At 30.6% G+C, this 21,055-nt stretch overlaps 2 protein-coding genes across 3 annotated transcripts; both read left to right on the top strand.

Moving 5' to 3' along the window:
* The first annotated feature begins 1,018 nt into the window (after positions 1-1,018).
* On the top strand, positions 1,019-3,931 carry LOC21390283 (RRP15-like protein). The gene is made up of 8 exons (XM_010109051.2): positions 1,019-1,569; positions 1,671-1,772; positions 1,984-2,065; positions 2,177-2,196; positions 2,328-2,388; positions 3,047-3,126; positions 3,464-3,571; positions 3,711-3,931. The coding sequence occupies exons 1-8, from the start codon at positions 1,132-1,134 to the stop codon at positions 3,771-3,773; spliced, it is 954 nt and encodes a 317-aa protein (XP_010107353.1). The 5' UTR covers positions 1,019-1,131; the 3' UTR covers positions 3,774-3,931.
* Positions 3,932-16,214: 12,283 nt separating this feature from the next.
* On the top strand, positions 16,215-18,293 carry LOC21390282 (probable E3 ubiquitin-protein ligase XERICO). 2 transcript variants are annotated; one of them, XM_010109050.2, is made up of 2 exons: positions 16,215-16,433; positions 17,416-18,293. In XM_010109050.2, the coding sequence occupies exon 2, from the start codon at positions 17,550-17,552 to the stop codon at positions 18,030-18,032; it is 483 nt and encodes a 160-aa protein (XP_010107352.1). In that variant the 5' UTR covers positions 16,215-16,433; positions 17,416-17,549; the 3' UTR covers positions 18,033-18,293. The 2 variants fall into 2 exon arrangements, with proteins under 2 accessions (XP_010107352.1, XP_024028613.1); XM_024172845.1 differs by lacking the exon at positions 16,215-16,433 and adding an exon at positions 16,447-16,582.
* The last annotated feature ends 2,762 nt before the right edge of the window (positions 18,294-21,055 follow it).

Raw genomic sequence — 21,055 nt, 5'->3', positions numbered from 1 at the left:
GAGTATATTTTCTCATTGTGATTTCTTATCAAAAACAAATTGTGGGATAAAATGTTCTCTCTTAACTAATGGTTGTTGTTCCTACTTTCTTTTTCAGTTCCTCTTGTTATGCAACGTGAGCTTAAAGAAAGAGGATAAATGAGAGTCCGTAGATGAGAGTGTGGTTCTTAACAAAAAGAATGTCTTTCTTTCTTCTTCTTGCACCGTGCAGCGTTGAGCTCATAGCGATTTGTGTGCAACTAAACACATTTTTTGAGTGAGATAAGGAGACGTCTGGTTTATAGATTAGAATAATGAGATTAGAACTATTTTTAATTTACGTGTGTTTTTTGTGAGAGAAAACACTATAGCGAATTACGAATTATGATTCGAATCAGGTTACGAATTTCTGCTATAGATGATAGATTAGAATAATGAGATTAGAACTATTTTTAATTTACGTGTGTTTTTTATGAGAGAAAACACTATAGCGAATTACGAATTATGATTCGAATCAGGTTACGAATTTCTGCTATAGATGACGGGAATGAGCAGGATGACACTAATATTTGTTATTTAAAAAAAAAAAATCCTACATTGATCAGGTATTAACTAGGTCAAGTCAAGATTTAATATTATAATGCCAAATTGCATCATTTATAAGTGATTTTACAGACCATCCGAAAAGGGATAAGTTCTAAGTTCTTATATATATATATATATATGTAATGGAAAACTTCATTTCAAAAAAATAGAAAGTAGATTTTTTTCATTTTTAATTCTTAAGAGTTAATATTACACATTTGACTGGATGACTATACATAAAAATCATAAAACATCCATTCAAAAAAAAATCATAAAACATATACTTTTTTAATGGAAAATTTCATTTCGAAAAAATAAAAGTAGATTTTTAAAAATTTTTTTATTCCTAATAGTTAATTTTACACATTTGACTTGATGTGTGTACATAAAAATCATAAACATATAAAAACAATAAAAAAATTAATTTATATGAAAACCTTTGTTTTTCCTCCGCTTCCTCAGTCTGTTTTTTCCTTAAAACCCTAAAAATCGAAATCAAGTTCTGCGAGCGACTCAAAAACCCTAATTTTCGAATTGCAGTTCTTAGAAGCCATTTGATCGAGCGCAATGGTGGAAGAGAAAGGGATAATGGAATCAACAACTGGTCCGAAGAAGAGGAAGTTTGGGAAGAGAAAGAACCCTAAGATGATGAAGACGAAGAAGAAGAAGAAGAAAGTTTCACATTTTCCAGAGGGAGTTGGAGAGTTGAAGCCCAAGAAGAGTGATCGGGATATTAAGAAGCTGTTCCGGAAGCGAGCGAGGGACTACAATTCCGACGAAGAAGAATCCGAAGACAAGAGAGAAGAAAACGACGGAGATGGAGATTCCTCTGAAGCAGCGGAGGAACTTGAGAATCAAGAAGTGAATAAGGAGGATAATGAATTCTCCGACGTAGACGAAGCCGGTGAAATTCAGCCGGGGATTACCAAGTTCACGGAGGGATGCAGAGCATTTAGGATGGCTTTCAAGAGTATTATTAAGAAGGCCGTGAATGATGATCCTTTGGTAAAAATATCTGCTGTTATGTTTTGCGAATTTGTGTTGGTTTAAGAATCTGAACTTGGATTTGAATTTATATATATATATATATATATTTTTTTTTTCAGGGTCCGGTTTTGTCAGCTCACAAGAAGCTTGTTGCTGAAAAACTTGCTGAAGAAGAGGCCGAGCGTAAAGTCAAGGGTCAAACCAAGAAGGAGAAGCACTTGGTAAATTCATAGTTTGTTTTATTTCCATTACTCTTTTTTCCTTTTAAATTGGGATTTGTTCATGTTTGTGTGTGTGTATACATACATTGGTATTTCTGTAACACTTCCATATAGAGAAGAATAGGGTTGCTGTGTTCTGTCAAAGCACGGTCCTAACCTGTGCCCATTTTGGCGGGCCATGTCTTATGTGCATTTTAATATGTAATAATAGGTAGGAGAGAAGGGCCATGTGAAACCGGCGACATATTTAGATTCGCATGAGAAGTTTCTAATCGGTGTTGCTACAAAAGGAGGTAGTAGATTCTTGTTCTGTTTTCTTGGTTGAGATTTCTATGATTATAACACGTTGTTTCGTTTTTTACTTACTGAGTCTTGGTTTTACTTGTGCATTGATGGAGTTTCAGTGGTCAAGCTGTTCAATGCTGTAAGTTGTTTCATGAAAATCTAGTCAAGTTTGGTTCCTTTCATATTTCATTACTGAACTTTTTCCGTTTTATTGCCCTGTAGTTGCTGTTGTGTTTAGGCACTGACTTTTGTTGTTCAAATGCCCTGCAGGTTAACAAGGCACAACATGCTCAGAAAGGATTGAATCCTTCGAGTTTTAAAGACAAAAAAGGTTCGGGTATTTACTGTCTGCAGTGATAATTTGAGTGGCCTTCATTCTTCCTTTACTTTTCCTTGTTGAAGTTTGTTCTATAAAATACAAATGTGAACGTATAGTACCATTAGGTTTTAGGTAAGGAATTGATAGTTAATGTGTCATTTTGAATTGAATATGGTTCTCTCTCTAGTAATAGTCTTATAGCACCTCTGGCCCTGATGAATTTCGGTGGTTTATTTAAATTACATTTCCTGCTAAGCCTGTAAGGCATCTAATTTTTTGGCCATCTATATCGGTATTCTATGTCTTTTCTTATCTATTAGTGTATGAAAAGAAGGATATTACCGTGTTTTCAGCAACATTTCAATCAGGCAGTTACAAGCTTTAAATGCTTATTTGGTTTCTCATAGACAGGCTCTCATTCTTGATTGTCTATTTAAACTTAATCCAACTGACTATTAACAATTCCTTTTACCATCACCATTCATTATGATCCGGGCTAGGGGGTGGAAAAATCGTGATTTCTCTGTTTCTTTCCCCCCTCTTTGGTTGCTATTTCACCTTTTTTTTTTTCAATTATCGGTGTGGTATCTTTGACTTCTGAACGGGAAAGCTTAATCGTCTTAATCTGTGTTCCCATTAACGCCTCTGTTATCATATTTAATGTTACCAGCTATAAGGAAACGGAGGAAAGAAGCCTTCTTTACAGAATTAGGCAAGACACCATCAGCCGCAGTCAATGCTACTGCAAAGGTTGGTCATTTTTCTACTTCGTTCTTTTGTTTCTTACATCCTGCAACCTGTCTTATCTCTTATTTTTCTTGGGTCGAGAGAGGACCCTCTTATCTCTTATGTAATATCGGGGCAAAAGTGCGCTCCTCATTACTTGGAAAAGTCCAAGTTTGCACTATGCATATTTGTAACTCAGTAATCTCGCTTTACATTTGTCCATAAAGTTATGATAATAGTTGTTTAGTAAGGAGATCTTGCATGAAAATGCGTTTCATTTATATTCGGCGTGTTTACTCATGTGCTTCATTACCTTTCTTAATATTCCTTTTCATTCTTTTGGTGTTTTATTTACATTCAGCTTCAGACATCTAGTGGTCAAGCAGATGATGAAGGGCCTGCTTGGGCTCCATTACGTGATAATTACATGTTAACGAGTTCGAAGTTGAAGGACTGGGATAAGATGCCGGTAAGAATCTTTTTTTGGTAATCTGGTGCACTTGTCAGATTGTTCTTTTTATGTCACTCAATAGACAGTCACGCACGGAGCAGTCTTGTTCCATATATTTTCCTTTTCGGTGACACGCTGTTTGGAACGTGCTTTGCAGGACAAAACTGTTACAGATGAGATTGGGAATGTATCAGAAGATAGTAGCTCTGATGATGACTAATTTTAAGGGACTTGACGTGTAGACTTCTTGTTCTCCTTGCTGTTATTGCATGGGAAATTTTCCAATCTCCTAACTTTCATTCCAAAGTTTTGTAAAATTTTGTTAAATTGATAATTTATAAATGAATGCCGTAATTGCCATAGCTACCTATGTTAATTCGTCAGGCTTTTATATTTCCATCACTTGTAAGAAATTGCTGTGACCTCAAACAGACGGTTATATATCAGCACATGACAACGAGACAAATGCAACATGCTCGCACACGACAATCGGACTAACGTCACATGTTAATAATTAAAATATATAACATATTACTAATGTTTGTTCGGTTGGTTTTCCGCAAGAGGCTAAATACATGGGAAAAGTGTACAGAGAAAGAAGCCTCATTTGGCTCCCTCCTACATGGTGGTGTTGTGTAGAAAATACTGCAGAATTACAGGATGACCTGCTTCTCCATTGTGCCGTGGATAGAAGAAAAATGTTTGAGGACACTGGCGGTGCTAAGCACCACTGCTAATAGGTGGGTCTTATTGTGAGTCTCAAGTTGTGGTATCCGTTCTTTATTAATAAGTGGTGTCGAGCATCATTGATGTCAACTAGTATTGTTCTGGATAGAATCATATGGAATAAAGTATTCAGTGAAGCTGGTTTTCTCTTGGTGTAACCTGCTCATTGTAATTAGTTTAGGATCAAGTGTGATGGGCAGAGTCATGTGGAAGAGGATTGTGATTATTTCTCAATTTTGGAAGATTTGGATGGAAAGAAAAGCTAGTGTGTGCGCGCGCAAATGTGTGTGTGTTTTTTTTTTTAAAAAATTTAATTTTAAGTTGGGGTGATAGAACAATTGACTTTTTTGCACAAGTAAATTTGAAAAAAATTGAGAATTTATCTTTGAGAGTGTATGAGTCTGAATTTTTACTCATGACTCTTGATAAATACTCTTTTGTTTTTATGAGTTAAAAATAAAAGATAAAAATCATGACTCATGCAATTTCAAGAGGTATTTGTTAAGATTGTCTAGCAAATTTTCTATTTCTTTGTGGTTGTCTACAGATAAAAGATTTAGGGTTGTCCTTTCTCTTTAATTATTTTGAATTGGAAGGATGTAAACATGAATTTAAGCTTATTTGTTGAAATTTTGTAAAAATAAATAGAAAAAAGAGTATTGCAGTCATATACTCATTTTTTTAAGATATGTTAAAAAGAAAACGGATAAAAATCACATGATCACGTTTAATATTTTTTTTATCTAATTTTAATAGAAATTCTTACATAAGGACTTAACTGAGACTAATCCAAAATTTAGAAAGTAAAAATTTTTAAAATTTAAGAGCAAACTGAGAATGACCCTACAATTTAATGAAAGGTTGTTTATGTTTCTAACCTTGTCAACTACAACCATATAGCTAAAACAGTTACGTTTATTTAAAGCCAAAGATGTAGTCAACCCTAAAACAAAGAAACAAATTCTATAGCAGGTTATGACAAATTTCTTTGTTAAGGTTCTCTTCCTTGTATGTTGAGCTAGCGAATAAAATAAAATAAAATAAAACTTGACCATTTGCATGATTAACCCTGATAAGAAAATAAAGAGAAATATCCTTCCATCGTAATTTCATTTGACTCTCAGCAAAAAAGTAATTTCATTTCGCGTTTTATTCACTATTTCTTTTCTCTTATAATACTCATTAATAGTTCGTAAACATAGTATCATGTTAGCATTGTCATAGGATGAAATGAAATTATGATAGCACATAAGTGGATTACAATAGGTAACTGTGCGAATTTCCTTTTTCTGAAAAAAAAAAAAAAAAAAAAAAAAATTGCAATTGTGTCGCTGAAGTTTTATTTTGTTATTATCATCATTTTATTTTTTTTGTTGGATAAGTGAATTCTTATATGTTTGTTTCCTGTATTTATACTTGATTTTGAATCATGATTCATAGTTATTTACATTATATTTTTCTCACAAAAAATACACGTAAAACGAAAATAGTTCTGAATCATAGTTTTAAATCAATGAACCAAATTACCGAGAGGAGTGAAACCTCAAAAGGCAAAACCGAAAGGCAAATTACAAAAAACAAGAGGCGAAAACATGATAACCGAAGCATGAACAAGAAACATAAACGCCACTAAAAACAGCCAAAACAACAAACCAGCAACAACCAAGCCAACAAAAAGAACAAACGAAAAACACATACAACGTAAGAAACATCACAACAATATGGAAACAACAACGAACTAGGAAACAAGACGAATCCAAAGAATGAATCGGGGGATACAAGAGTCGCCGATGTATACACACCCATCTGAGAGGATGCTAAATAATTATAACTAGATTCTACAAAAATAGGGAAAGTATGACATATTTTAAAAAATTTACAAGTTATATTGAAATAAGAAAATAAATTTAAAATGTTTTACAAATAGCATGAATTAACCTCATTAAAATAATTGGTTTGCAATTTTGTAGTATAGAACGTGAATATCATTATGATAATTGCATAATGCTATTTCTAAAATATTTCAATTCTGTTCTTATAAATTCACCATGTAGTGTAATTTCATCTTTTATAGCTATAAAATCCATATTTGTCCTTACTCTAGTGTGGTCTACTCTTTTATTTTTTTCTTTGATAGAATACTTTAGTTTAGTCTATGGCCATTTAGTAAACTGGTGGTTTATTTTATAGACAGTAAATAAATCATTAGCTGACTCATTTTTGTTCCTTACTATTTCTCTAACTCTCTGAAACTTGAACAAACACTACTGGACATAACCTCTCTTTTTACTCAATTGATAAACCAATTTACTTCCTTTTTTTTTTTTTAAATTACTTCTAGAACATCTATACGTCTAAATATCAAATCAAGAAGTTACCAACACTAATATTGACGTGTATGATCCCAACATACAAGTAGAGTCAGCCGTTAACATAAACAAAATGTAATTTCGAATGAGACTGCTCAAGTGGGAGAAATATGGTCCCAAATTCTAAAAACAAAAACCAAACGAATATCAAGCAGATAAATAGCTCTTTCAGCACTATCTCTATGTATAATCGATGGAAATTTTTTATCCATTAAAATTAAAAGATCTATAGTACAAGGGCCACTCAATATAGAGTTATCTTTACACAATTATATTGGTATCATCTAGACATCTACATTGAAGTTCTTTTGCCTATCGAAATCTGATCGATCACTGTTACAGGGATTTAGGGGTTGTTCGGCAGTCATAAAAACTCAAAAAAGATAATTTGAGTTACAACTTTATTCAAGTTCATGTTCTTTTAAGTTTGAACTCGAGTTTGGGACTAAAACTCGAGTTCAAGTTTCCCATTCAACTCGAGTTTAGAAACTCGAACTCAAATTAATGAACAATATTTTTTATATTCTTAAAAATGCTATAACTTTTTCGTTTTAATTCTGATTGAGATGATTTTTTTCTATGCGTTGACAATGAAAAGATAAATAAAACCTCACCCATATACCCTATTAAAATTTTTTATAACCATTGAGTTTTTATTAAAATACTATTTAAATACAAATTCAATTTTTGACTCACTTAAATACAAACTCAAAAAGATTCTTATCTCAAACCATAACTCAAATATACACAACCAAACACAAACTCAAGTTACAACTTCAACTCAAATTATAATTCAAACTCAACTCAAGATCTTCACGTAGGGACGTTTGGTTCATGAATTCAGAACCAGGATTCAGAACCATTCTCATTTTACGTGTATTTTTTGTGAGAGAAAATACGATAATAAACCACAAACTATGATTCGAATCATGATACGTACTCAATTTACGTGTGTTTTTTCACTGCGCTTTGGCTTGTTTTTGGACCCTTTTGGAAAAGTGCTCCGACACCTTTTGAAAATAGTAACAAAGTCTTGTACCTCTAATGCAACAATATTACATTAAAAAAAGAAAAAAAGAAGAAGAAAAATTCAACATTATCGCCAAGTGCATTAATTATGAAGTCATACACTTGGAGGAAATCTTATGACGCAGATCATGCACTTGTGAATTGTAATGATCTTTATTATAATTGCCTCAATTAAGTGGAGCTCATATTGACACCCTACCATTCAAATATGATTTGTAACTTGCTTGACTTATGCCCAATTTTATGAAACAATAGACCAAACATAATTATTATAAATTATATTAGAAATTATCAATAATAGAAAACAACCACTTTATGCATCACTTTACGATATATGCACATAGGGTTTTTGGGGGGGCCCATATGCCCTATTTATTAACCATGCTTGTGGTCCTGAGTTGAGGTGAGGAAAAAAGCGCAGTGATAGAGTCGAGGGAAGTCAGGTGGCAGCACGTGATCAATGGGCCTATCTTTTTGGAGCCGCCAAACAAACGTCGGACAATCACGTGATCTTCACACGACGTCGTACAAGGCTCCTATCCATTTCCTAATCACACAATGCGCAATTCTACGAACCAGGGCCACTGCCTTCTCAGAATCTCATTCTCTCTTAGCTGGCCCAACTATCAATCAATTCCTCCTTTTGTTTGGATAATTTTTATAAATACCGTCTGAATCTAAATTTTTACTTTTTATTATTATTTTATAATCTTTTTAATTAAATAATTATCTTAATAAAAAAGTATTTATTAAGAGTAAGAGATAAAAGTTCAATCTCAATTCTCTTAAAGATAAATTCCTCATTTTTCGTTTTGGTTTTCTTTTTATTCTTACAATACCTTTTTGTTAATTTTTTGAGAGCTTCAATGGTAGGATGATAAAAATAAATAAACTACTAAATTTTAATGGTGAGAATATGAGATACATAAGAGAATCTTTTCTTTGTTATTATTATTAAGAGAAATGAGACAAATATTCTTAAGAGTGTATAAGTTTAAATTTTTACGTTATATTTTTTATTAATATTTTTTTAGTTAAATAAATATATTAATTAAAAAAATATTAATTAAGAATAAGTGTTAAAATCTAAACTCATATATTCTAAAATAAAATTTAATAATTTTCTCCTATTAGGGACAAATAAATCAACCAAAATCTACATTGTGGGTAGATGCATGTTTGGATCAAAGTCATGTTCGGTGCTTGTTTGTCAGGTTTGGTTTTTATATATAACATTTATACGTGACATGTGTTATGTGTAGTTCCCACGCTATGTGTTACCACTTACACACTATCTATGCATGTTCCACGTTGCTTTGTCTAGTACCGAAAACCAATTCTTTTTAGGTGAATTGTGGCATTCACTATCAACAACAACCTGATTTTTTAACTACAAAAGTCATTTTCGGAAAAAAAAAAAAAAAAAAAAAACCCCAAGTATTTATTCTGGCGACAAGGTAGTAAAAGCCGGGCACTTTCTATAAAAGTGGTAGCCTACTTGTATTAGGCTACTTATTTGTTGGATGAAAGATTTCAGATTTGAGTTTCATTGGAAATGCTTATCTATTTCTAGAGTATCGGGTCAATGTTTATTACTTGCTGATGTGGGATTGAAATGAAACACTTTTTTTTATCGACTTAGTCAACACGTGAAGCCTTAGATAAACTTACATATTCTCTGATTTATTAAAAATATTTTTAAAAAATATTTTTATTTTTTTGACTAATTTTAGTTTAAAATTTAAAAATATATGAATTAATGTTAAGATGTTGAATAAGAAAGGCTCAATTTTAAGGGATATTTTTAAAAATTGCCCTTAACTTTTATGTCACGTTAAACAAAATAGTTACGATTAATTGTCTCTATATATTTTTTCGTGAAAAAAAGAAAAAAAAAAGTAATTAAGGATATTTATAAACCAACACTCTCCTTGTTCCGGGTTTTCTTCAGTATTTAAGACAGAAGTTTATGTGGTAATCTTTAAATTATTACGATTAATGTGTCACGTTAAACAAAATAGTTACTATTAATGTGTACTTTGACTTAGGTAGAACCATACTTCATAGACGTTAATTTTTCTTTAAGTAATTGACATAAATAGTCTTTAAATTATTAAATAGGGGACAGTTTAATTTTTATTTTTTTAATGTTGGTAAAACACCTTCAATTTTTGTAAGGTTTATTTAAATTTTTAATTTGAATTGAGATATAATTTTATATAAAATTTTATTATTGTAATACAATTTAAATTTTAAATTTAAATCAATAAAATTAAGAAAAATATTGATAATTTAACCTTGCTGTCCAAATCAACTTAAAAATTACTAACCGAAAACAATCGCGCCCTTTTTATCGCTGAAATGACAGAAATGCCTCAATTGTGAGAAGAGGCTCAATATCATTCTATTTTTTTTTTTTTTTTTATGGTTTTTACTTTTATAAAATTTGGGTTTACTGTTTATTCTTGTTCTTCCCACTGCAAAAACTGAATACGGAGAGAATTAACCAAACTGGTTATCAGAGTCGTGAGTTTAAGTTTTTATAATTATATTTTTTATTTTTATTTAAATTATTATTATGTATTAAGTTTTTAATATATTTTAAATTTAAATATTCATATATTAGATTTTTTAATTAATTTATTTACATAATTACTCATTATTTAATTTACACGTAAAAAAAATATTAAAATATAAAATTATTATTAATTCACTTCTTATTAGTTTACAGTTTTGGGATGAATTGATGATAAACTAACAGAGCCTCTTATTGCTGTCCAGATCCCTCCATGAGCACCCCCGTCTTTCGCGCGCCCCCACCCAGACCAAACGCAAAAACCCCCCAAATCTCACTTCGCTGCCAGATTTCTTCACTTTATGTTTGTTTTGTTTTTCTTTTTTTTTTTCCTGGGTTGTGTTTCATGGTTAGAATTGTGAAGAAGTTTTGTTCAAGTATTTTTGGACTGATTGGTTGTGAATGATTCATGAGTTCTGCTTTTCTGGATTTTTCCGTGCATATTCTTAGAGGGAACAAAAGGAAATTACTTTTTTAAAGTTTTTTATTATAAAAAAATTTAAAATTTAAATTCGAATTCATTAAATAAATGGGACTTATGCTTATTTTGTTTTGTTTTGTTTTTTATTTTTTTTGGGTTGTGTTTCATGGTTAGAATTGTGAAGAATTTTTGTTCAAGTTTTTTTGGACTGATTGGTTGTGAATGATTCATGAGTTCTGCTTTTCTGGATTTTTCCGTGCATATTCTTAGAGGGAACAAAAGGAAATTACAAAGAAATAAATTGGAAGAACTAGTTAGTGTGCCAATGTAAGAAAGAAAAGCTAATAACAAGTTTATAATATAAGCCAAATCAGAAAGCAAATTAAGTATTCCTCAATATCACACTTGCACCCCAAATCCCGGTTTGCAATCTGATTGGGCTGGATGTGGTCTATGGTGGTGATGGGCTAGAGTTTGTATTTACGGTGGTTATTGCGGCAGTTCCGGCGACATCTTGCAGCTCCCCCCCTGCTTTATTAGCATAAGTTTTTTTTTTTTTTTTCTAAATCAATAATTTTCTTTTTATTTCAAGTTTTTATCTCTTATTAAATTTAAGATTATGTTATTACAAAAATACCCTTCTATATGAAATCACATGCACTGTACATGGTTTAGTCTGTTAAATATTTGACGGATTTGAATGGAAAGGTTAAAATTGCCAATATTTAAAGAATTTAAGAGGTGTTTTACTAAGATTAAAATAATATGAACTAAACTGTTACTTACTAAATAGTTTAAGGACCATATGTGTCGATGACTATTTTTTTTTTTCCTTGAAGAGTGAGAGTGAATGGAAAGCAAAATTCAAAGTGTAGGTATGTATAAATTGGTTAGACTTTGAATTTCTATTACTTTAGATTATATTATCTTGTTTGGGATTGGGACTGATAAGTCACAATTGCAATCCTACCAGAAATCTTCAAAGATTTGAAATACTTTAAAAGCATCTTGTAATCAATGTGTAACCCATCATTTATTTATTTATAACTTTAGAAAATAAGATAGCATATATCATGGTTTGGCATCAACCAAAATGGGGAGTCCAGCTTTTCCAAACATTGGGCCATTTCAAAGAAAATCTGAAGTAGAACAGTTTCCATTTTAATCAGATGGTCAAGATGGTCTTTGTCATTTATATAGAAATGGAGAACATGAACAACATTCCCTATAATTCAATGATCAAGTCAACCCAACCTTCCATTAAGAAATATATAACTTAATTAGTAATGGAATCCCCATTGTGAAGTAAAGAGACATATATGCAATTTATAAAGATTTTTTTCCTATTCATGTTTTGACAAAGTCAGTACTTGGAAAAAAAAAAAAAAAAAAAAAGATAAAAAGATAAATGATTTTTTTTTATTTTATTTTTTTGAATTATAAGATTGGTACAAAAAAATAAAATAAAAATACTTTATTGTTAGAACTCTGTTTTAACCCATTAAATATGTATTCAATTTTATTAATTTTGTATAGTAATTCACTTCGATATAATTTTGATTAAATTTATAGTTCAGAAAAATGTATTATTGATAGGTCCCCTTTTTGTATAAAGCTTTTTTTATTTTTTATTTTTTATTTTTTTCGTTCGTGTAGTTGTGCTCCAATTCATTAGATCAGGATCACAAATAAGCGACATGACCTGGACAAGATAATTTATACTAATGTTGGAGCCGTAGTTGTGTATTTTTTTAGGCTATGTTAGGCTGCAAAAGACAAATTACCCCTTAATTCAGTTTAAAAAAATCTCAAAATTTACTTGAATCTGTTGACAGAATTTGACATACTATAAAGAGCTAATGTTGCTTTCAGGCAGCTAATATCCAGACAATATTACTGCTATTCTTGGATTTACTAAAAGCAGCTAATATGCAGACAATATTGATACTATTCTTTGATATTGACTAAGATTATAGAAACCCCACAATACATTAAATATTACTTTTTGTATATTTTTCATGACTTCTAAATTGTTGATTATTTTGAGGTCTTTGCACTGTTGCCTCTTGCTCAGAGTCACCCACATGGTCCAGTGACCATAACAAGTGGTTGGTTCATATTCATTTTGCATAAAAAGATAAAAAAAAAAGGAAATAAATAAATAAAAAATAAAAAGCTTGGTACCTTAAATGACCATAATATTAATTAGTGGTTTTGGTCCTTTCTAGAATTGTGAACATGACCACTCCATACCAACCTAATTAGGATATTTCTCCTAAGATATCTCAGATTCAATCAAGAAATCAGAACCCAAACTGAAAAAAAAAAAAAAAAAAAAAATGACAACATAATCTTTCATCCGCTAAATGAGGGGAAAAAAAGAAAAAAGAAAATCTAAAAAATATGTATGTAAAAGTCCAAAGAAAAGAGAGGTTTGATCCAAATTGATTGGGATGTGACATGCATTTTGTTTGCATTGATTCAATTGCATTTTGGCAATGTTTTGCATACACAATTTGCAGGCGTCTGCCACCTGCACAATGATCATGGTGAGTTGGGATGCTGTGTGGGCCCTCCCCTATGTCATTTTGCCAACTCCCCATTTAGAGGCCGACACGTTGGCAATCTGTGGATTGCGATAAGAGGGCATTTTTATAATTTTATCACCTTTTCCGTATATGATTATTCATCGTGACATTACATCAAAGAGGTAGACTGCAAAAATATGCAAACACAAACACACAAAATTATATATATATATATATATATGTTATATGAATATATGATTATTTTGTATGTATAAATTTGTAATATCTTTGTATACGTGCATGCACTATGGCATAACACGTGTAAAAAAATTGAAATATATATATAAATGAGATGGAGAAAAAAGAAAATGACAAAGTGGCTATGTCGGCCCTAAGGTTTGATGGTGCCATATTACACCATGACAAAGTGGGTCCCATATTTCTTTGTCATACCCTCTGTTTGGTACTAAGGAGCCTTAAATACATGAGGACAAATATGGACAAGCTCAAGTGAAGGAAGATAAAAAGAAAGGTTTGAGACTTGAGAGGGAATAATGACTAGAGAAAGGCCAAGCTGGAATGATTTAAGATATCCCAAAAACTTGACAAGATTGAAGGACAAAATCAATAAAATAAAATAAAATATCGGGAGGTCCTTTCAATAAAACGATGTTTCCAAATAGAAAGTGATATTAAAACTAGGCTTCATTCAAAATAATCATAAATTAGTTTTACTAATTTAATGTCTATTTGATTAGAGTGCTTTTTCATTAAGAAGTGCAGTATAATAAATACGGCAGTAACATGAATACAGAAGAGATAATACAAAAATGTGTAAACTATAAAAATGAGTTAAGTAGATTGTCTCACATTAACATTTCCGCATAATAACTCCATTAAGAGTGATTCTATTATAAGAATCGCTTTCAGTACACCCGTTACAATTTTTATTATTTTATTTTATTTTTTCTCAAGTTAATTCAGTTAGAGATATATTAATAATAAGTGAAATTACTTTGTCTTTTCTCCTTTTGAGAATTTTTCGTGAAGATTAAACTTGCTTACCAACATTTTTAAATGTTTAGAATATTTTTATCTTGTCATCTAACGTGCTATTTTTTTCCCCATAAGTTTCTGATGTGGAACAATGCAAAGCACAAAAGTACAATTAGAATAAAAGAATATTGTAGTATTTTTTTAACCTAATCTTAGAATAAATTAAAGTAATTGATATAATTTTACGGAGTTGAACCATTAATCTTTTTTCCACATTCTTTTTTATTCTTTTTTGTTTTGTTAATTTTTTTACAGTTTAATTTTCTACTTGAAATTTTTAAAAATAAATTTTGCTCACTTTACTCTTATAAAAATATTTTTTTTGTTTTTTGCATGTGTTTTCATTTAATTTTTTTATGTCAATGGTTAAAATATATATTTTTTAAATGTGTCCATGCTTAATTGTATTCCATGTAATTTTTGTTATATCAAAAATTATCTTTGTACTTTTTTTTCAATGTTCCCACGTAGCACTTTCCAAACCGTCATGCGGTAACCTCTCCCTTCTACGCCCTCCCCCACCTTTTTTCTTTCTATTTTTTATTATTATTTTATTTTTTAAATGCTTTATTATTTTATTTTTATTTTATGAATGTTTTTTTACAGTTTATTTTTTTTCCGTGTGCTTTGTTCTTTTCAAATCTTATTTTGTTTTTTATGCTTTTTTTGTCAAGAGTTATTTTATAGTTTAATCTTTGAGCCCGTTTAGTTCATGAATTAAAATTATTTTTGATTTACGTGTATTTTTTGTGAGAAAAAATACTGTAGTGAATCATGAACCATGATTCGAATTAGAGAACGAATCCTCTAACCAAACAGACTGTTAACGTTTATCTATACATTTGATCTAACATCTAGAGCCAAATCGACTGGTTTCTAAGGAGGTCACATGGTCTCATTCTTTTTTTTTCTCTTTTCTTTTTAAACTTTTTATTTTTATTTTTTCTTCTTTTCTTTTGCCTATTGTCCTTTTTATATTTGCTTAATATTCTTTGACAATTCTTCTTCTTTTTTTTACAATATCTTTTTTTAAAATATTTTTTGTTTACTTTCTTTTAATTAAAATAATTCATTTTGAATATGTCTCTACTTTTTTTTACTCAAAAACTCCTATATAACTTTAATTTTTTTAACTTTTTTTCTTTTTTTTTTCTTTTTTCTTTTTTCTTTTTTCTTTTTTTTTTCTTCTTTTCTTTTGCTTATTGACCTTTTTTTTTTTATTTTTCCTCTAACATTCTTTAACCGTTACATTTTTTTCACAATATCCTTTTTTGAAATACTTTCTTTTCCTCACTTCTTTTTAATTAAATTATTCATTTCAAATGTCTTCATACTTATTTTTTTTTTTGTCAAAAGCTCTTGTATAAATTTAAATCTTTTTCGATATGATTTTTAGAATATTTTTTCTCTTGTTCTAATTAATGCTATTTATTTTTAAAGACACTATGTGTTTTGATGCGGGAACACACTTATAAAATTATTCTCCGTTTGTATAGCGGTGGCTCAACTAATATTATTATACAAGTAATACAAATACAATCGATATCAGTGTTTTTAACCAAAACTGAAGTAAAAAAAAAAAAGTTAATAGGATATGAGAAAATACTATTGGTCTCTGCACCTAAGTCGAAATAAATTCAAATACAACTCTTTATCCCAAGATCAAATCAAAAATTGTATTAAAGTAAATAAAATACAATAATTTATCAGAATTTTATGAAAGATTTAATGGTTAAAAATTGCCTCATTTGTAATTTTCTCATATATTTACAAAAAAAGGGATAACTGAAAAAGAAAAAAAGAAAACATGATATAAAGTAAAGAGCATGGGTTAGGCAAGTGATGGAGCCCGCAATTGGCGGAGGGCAAACCATGGTCAGAAAACAGTGACTAACTGTGGTTAATTCTTTAGTTGCCGATATCCTTGTCCTTATAGTTTCGCTATATAAGAATCACGGGCACGGACACAGACAAAGAGATGTGAGCATAGCAGCCATATCAAAACCAAACACATATATGTATATATACCCCATGAGACTCTTGTGAATCTCGTCTTTTTCCATGATAGATATATGTACATGTTTCTATATACACATACATATATCTAATACTCTTGTCCGTTGTACAATGAAAACCTTTAAAACAAACAAAACTCCATAGCCAAGCTCGCTTTGTTGTAAGTTTCTCCCTCTCTTTCTAAGCCCCTAACATACAAGATTGCTCTTTGGTTTCTTGCTATAAGTGATTTTTGTTTATGGGTTTTTGGGGATTGCTAAGGACAGTGATGGATCTCATCTGGGTTTATTGATGCCATTTTGTTGATGGGTAATTTTTTCTTTTTTTTGGTTGGTTGAGAAATTTTGTTTCCATTTTCCGGTTTAGCTCTTTTTTTTTTTTTCTTTAAATTATCTTTGATATGTTTATATGGTTTGAATTTTGAAATTCTGTTCTGGCTCATTTGATCATTTATGCTAGATCTTGATGATGTTCTCTTTCTCATTTCCTTTTAATTTTTTTTGATAGAATTTTCCCTTTAATTTTAGCATTGATCTTCTCTAACTTCTGAAATATGTAGTGAAATTAAAATGTAACTTGTGGGTATTCTTTATAATTACTATTATATATCATTATTGGGTTTTGGATCCTTTGCAGTTTGTTTGTACATGTTAGTTTTATGGGATGTTTATTTTAAAGGTTTTTATTTTTTTATAGTATTTTTTTTATATAAAAAATATAAACTTTAAAAATTAAAATAATAAATTATAATTTTGAATTCAGAATACTGCCCGTCAGTTTTGACCTTTTAAAGTTGTAATATATAGGCCTACATATATAGCTCTCTCCCATTTCCTCCTTAGGAGACAGGTTCTTAAAGAAGAAAGTGAAACTAGAGGGATTGGTGGGAAAAAAGAAGACCTTTTTCTTTCTTTTCAACCTTTTTTTCACCCTCTCTGCTTGTGATCACATGGAAGTTCAAGCCCTCAACTAAATCTTTTTGCCTTTTCCTTTTGCCTTTTCCTTTTTGCCTGTCTTATGTCTAAAAATTTGTTTACTTGGTCCTGACTTTTCTTTCCCTTTTTTTTTTTTTTTTTTTTTTTTTGTGATTGGTCCTTTGCTTTTTCTAATCAAATCCTTTTGTTGTTTTGTTGTTTTTTCAGGTCACAAGATATATCAACTTGATACTAAAAGCACTTACAACATTATTAGCCCTAACTGTTTTTGATCAACATTTGGGGTTATAGATATCCACAAATCTGTTTTGTCCCAAAACTCCTGTGTTTTTTTTATCAACATGGGTCTCTCTAGTCTCCCAGCTCCATCTGAAGGAGTTCTATGTGTACTTTTAGTAAACACAGCACTTTCCTTCTCCCTTTTCAAAGGCATTGTCCGAACCATCCTTCACATAGTAGGTATCCGCCTCCCATCGTCGTCGGCATCTTCATCGCCTTCATCTCCGCCATCATCAGAAGATGACACCGAAAGCAACCGCTCACTCGAATTCTGTCACGATCCGTCTTACACGTACATTGAGGAGTTCCGCAGCCGAACCCCTGCAATGCGTTTCGATGCCATGTGTGGCTGCGAGGAGGACCGGGAACACGAATGCTCGGTTTGTCTGAGCCAATTCAAGCCCGAATCAGAGATAAACCACTTGGCTTGTGGCCATCTCTTTCACAAAGTGTGCTTGGAGAAGTGGTTGGACTATTGGAACATCACATGCCCTCTTTGCAGGACTCCTTTGTTGCCTGAAGAAGAGATTTCCTGCTTTTGGTGAGAGCATCTAGTTTAGTTTTTACAAGCAAATGTCAAGTCAAGGGGGGAAAAGAAAAAAAAAAAAAAAAAAAACTCAATCAATGTACAGCTAATGTGTAGAGGTTTTCAGAAGAATGCATCGGCTGGCCATAGTGTTTATATACCCATATATGTGTATATCATGTGTGAGTTTAGAATCTTGACTTGTTTGATGGCTCTTGGAGACCAACAAAATTTTATTGTACATATTTTTTAAATTTGAGTTTTGATGTATTTATATGCATCCACTCCTCTGGTTCTTTTTATCCTTGAGCTTAGTTTACAGCCAAGTTATGCTTAAGGGCTTGTCTAATAGGAGGGATAAGAGTAAGAGGATTAGTAGAAGGATTTCCAGATTTGTGGTTGTTTGGTGTGATTGAAAAAAAAAAAAAAAAGTTTTTCTGTAAATAAATTCTACTGGTAGTAGCGTCAGAATTGACTGTTGAATTAAGTTGAATTAAGTTAGAATCGCATGATATTAAAAAAAGTATGTAGCAATCAGTTCTAATATAGATGTTAAAATAAAAAATTATTAATAGTTCATTTATTGATTGGGTGAAGGATTTAAAATCATTTAGTTCATATTTAGAATTATTCTCGATTTATGTATGTTATTTGTAAAAAAAAATACTGTAACGAATTATAAATTATGATTCAAATCACGATATAAATTTACCAACCAAACGAACCCAAACAACCTCAATTTAAGCAATTTTGGGAATCCATACTAAACACGGTAAAAAAAAAAAAAAAAAAAAAGTACCTCTAAACTCTTCATTTTTTTTTTTTAAACTTAGGTAGCACATATTTTTCCTCTTATTTTCTTTCTTTCCCACCCAACAAACACACATGTATAATACACACACGCTTTGAATACTTGTTTGGTTATAATTTTAAGGAAACTTGAGTGTGTATAATTGGCACTATTTGGAGGTCTCCTATAGGTTATTTAGTGACGTGGGTGATCTTATTTCTTCTTCTAATAGTCTTCTTACATTCCATTATTGGGCCAATATCAAAGAAATCTACATAGAAATTAGTGGGTTATACATCTTCAAATCAGCATCTCAGGAGAACCAATTACATGGAAATACAGAATTAAAGACACTGACGATGATATTTTTTTGGTGGTCCATGGTCTTTCTTTGTAGTTTGCTAAGTAGTTAATGCATTTTCTCTTTGACTTTTCCGAGAAAATAAAGAGAAATCAGAAGAGTAACGTCTTTCCCTTCTTCAAACTGAAGCTGCAGATGCAATGAACACTATGTATTGTATAAATCATTCACGTATGTCTTGCCACCTATGCCAGTGAACTAAACCAGTCAGCTGTACATATTAAGACTAAATATTTCTATTTAGTGTTTTTTTTTCGGTCATCAAATTTAATGTTTTTTTTTTCTTTTTTTCTTTTATCTGCATTCCAGTTGCTATACTTTTTCATTAAATTACATCTTACTTATTTGGGCCTGCTTCAGAAAATAAGTGATGTTTTTCTGGTAGAAAGAAAATTATGCCACGTTTGTTTCGCGGATTTGAATTGAGATATAACATTTTTTGAGAATTTTTAACTGTAGTAAAAAAAATTAAATATGACATTTTTTGAGAATTTTAAACTGTAAAAATATAAAATTAAAAATTCGAATCGCTAAAATGAACTGTGCCTAAGTAATGTACAATAGACAGCTTGCAACTACATTGTGCTGGACCTAGTTAAAGTGGGTAGCCGATTGGCAGTTGGAGAGAAAAGGCCCTAAACAAAATGATTTTATCTTTTTCATTTTAAGTTTTTGATCAATGGAACTTTATTTAATAAGATGGAATAATTCTTAAAATATCTCTTGTGTTTTGTTAAAATACCACTTTGGCACTTATTGTTATGCAAATACTCAAAACATCTCTTATATTTATAAAAAATAAACCCAAACAATTAAATTTTTTTAAATACCAAGTTTATCATTCCCAATCTTTATTAAATACAGTTTAAAACATTATTGAATCAAAATGTCCAATAAAACCAACCTTAAAAATGAAAAACTCTTAAAATAATTAAAGTATTTTTTATTTGAATATTTATTTGAGCAATTTTTAAAATAGTTTTATTTAACTTTTTAGTTAAATCATATCTAAAATAACATTTAATATAAATTGGAAAGGATAATCATGGCATTTTAAAAAATTTAACTACTTCAGGGGTGTTTTGGGTCCCCTTTTATAAGCATATGGGATGTTTTAGGTATTTACATAATAAAAGGGGGGAAAGTGATATGTTGACAAAATACATAGGGTATTTTATGTATTTAGGGAAATTAAGTATAGAGATTTGCCTCCGTGGGGCAGTTTAGCAGCTAGATGCCACTTCCGTCTTAGGGGAAGAACTAGAGATAGAATTTACCTTAATTTAATCCAATATGGGAAATAATAGTATTTAATGGTTAAAGCTTATTGGGGCCCAATAGAGTCAGCGAGTACGACGTGTCGAAGATGTACATGTATAAGTACCTGATTTGTTGGTCTCAGTGTCAACATGGACAAAACACGCAACGTCTTCAGAGAAGATTACATGGTAGGGCATCCAACAAAGATGTAGAGATTGGCTAGGCCTAACGTAAACCGAAAAAAGCAGATTCTAGAGCCCACTTTGTTGCCAAATTACTAAAACACCCATTTGCGATCATGAGAGGATTATAAATGTAACGCTCTCTAGAATTAAATATGTTTAATTATGTTAATTGTGTATATTAGTGTGCCTAAAATTGATTTTTTCTGATTAATCTTGTGATTAAAGATTAAGTTTTCGAGTTATTTTAAGGAGTTATAAATTACTTTCAGTTTTTCAATTTTCACCTCAAAAGTTTTTAAAAATACACTTAATTTTAATGTATTTTTATTTATTTATTTTTCCTATTTATTTTTTTCTTTCTTTTCTTTTTCTTTTTTCTCCTTCTTTTTTCCTCCCGTGGCTGCCCAGACACAACCCCCCCTCTCTCTCTTTCTTTTTCTTTTTTT

The sequence above is a fragment of the Morus notabilis genome, unplaced genomic scaffold (genome assembly GCF_000414095.1).
Source record: "Morus notabilis unplaced genomic scaffold, ASM41409v2 Scaffold1831, whole genome shotgun sequence".
NCBI lineage: Eukaryota > Viridiplantae > Streptophyta > Magnoliopsida > Rosales > Moraceae > Morus > Morus notabilis.
The sequence above is the reverse complement of the archived record's forward strand: the minus strand, read 5'-3'. Positions and strand labels throughout refer to the sequence as shown.

Excerpts from the sequence above, each read along its gene's own strand:
- LOC21390283 (XM_010109051.2), top strand. The coding sequence starts at position 1,132 with ATGGTGGAAGAGAAAGGGATAATGGAATCAACAACTGGTCCGAAGAAG. Across the intron at positions 1,773-1,983 it reads CCAAGAAGGAGAAGCACTTG|GTAGGAGAGAAGGGCCATGT; the intron begins GTAAATTCATAG and ends ATGTAATAATAG. Across the intron at positions 2,066-2,176 it reads CGGTGTTGCTACAAAAGGAG|TGGTCAAGCTGTTCAATGCT; the intron begins GTAGTAGATTCT and ends ATGGAGTTTCAG.
- LOC21390282 (XM_010109050.2), top strand. The coding sequence starts at position 17,550 with ATGGGTCTCTCTAGTCTCCCAGCTCCATCTGAAGGAGTTCTATGTGTA.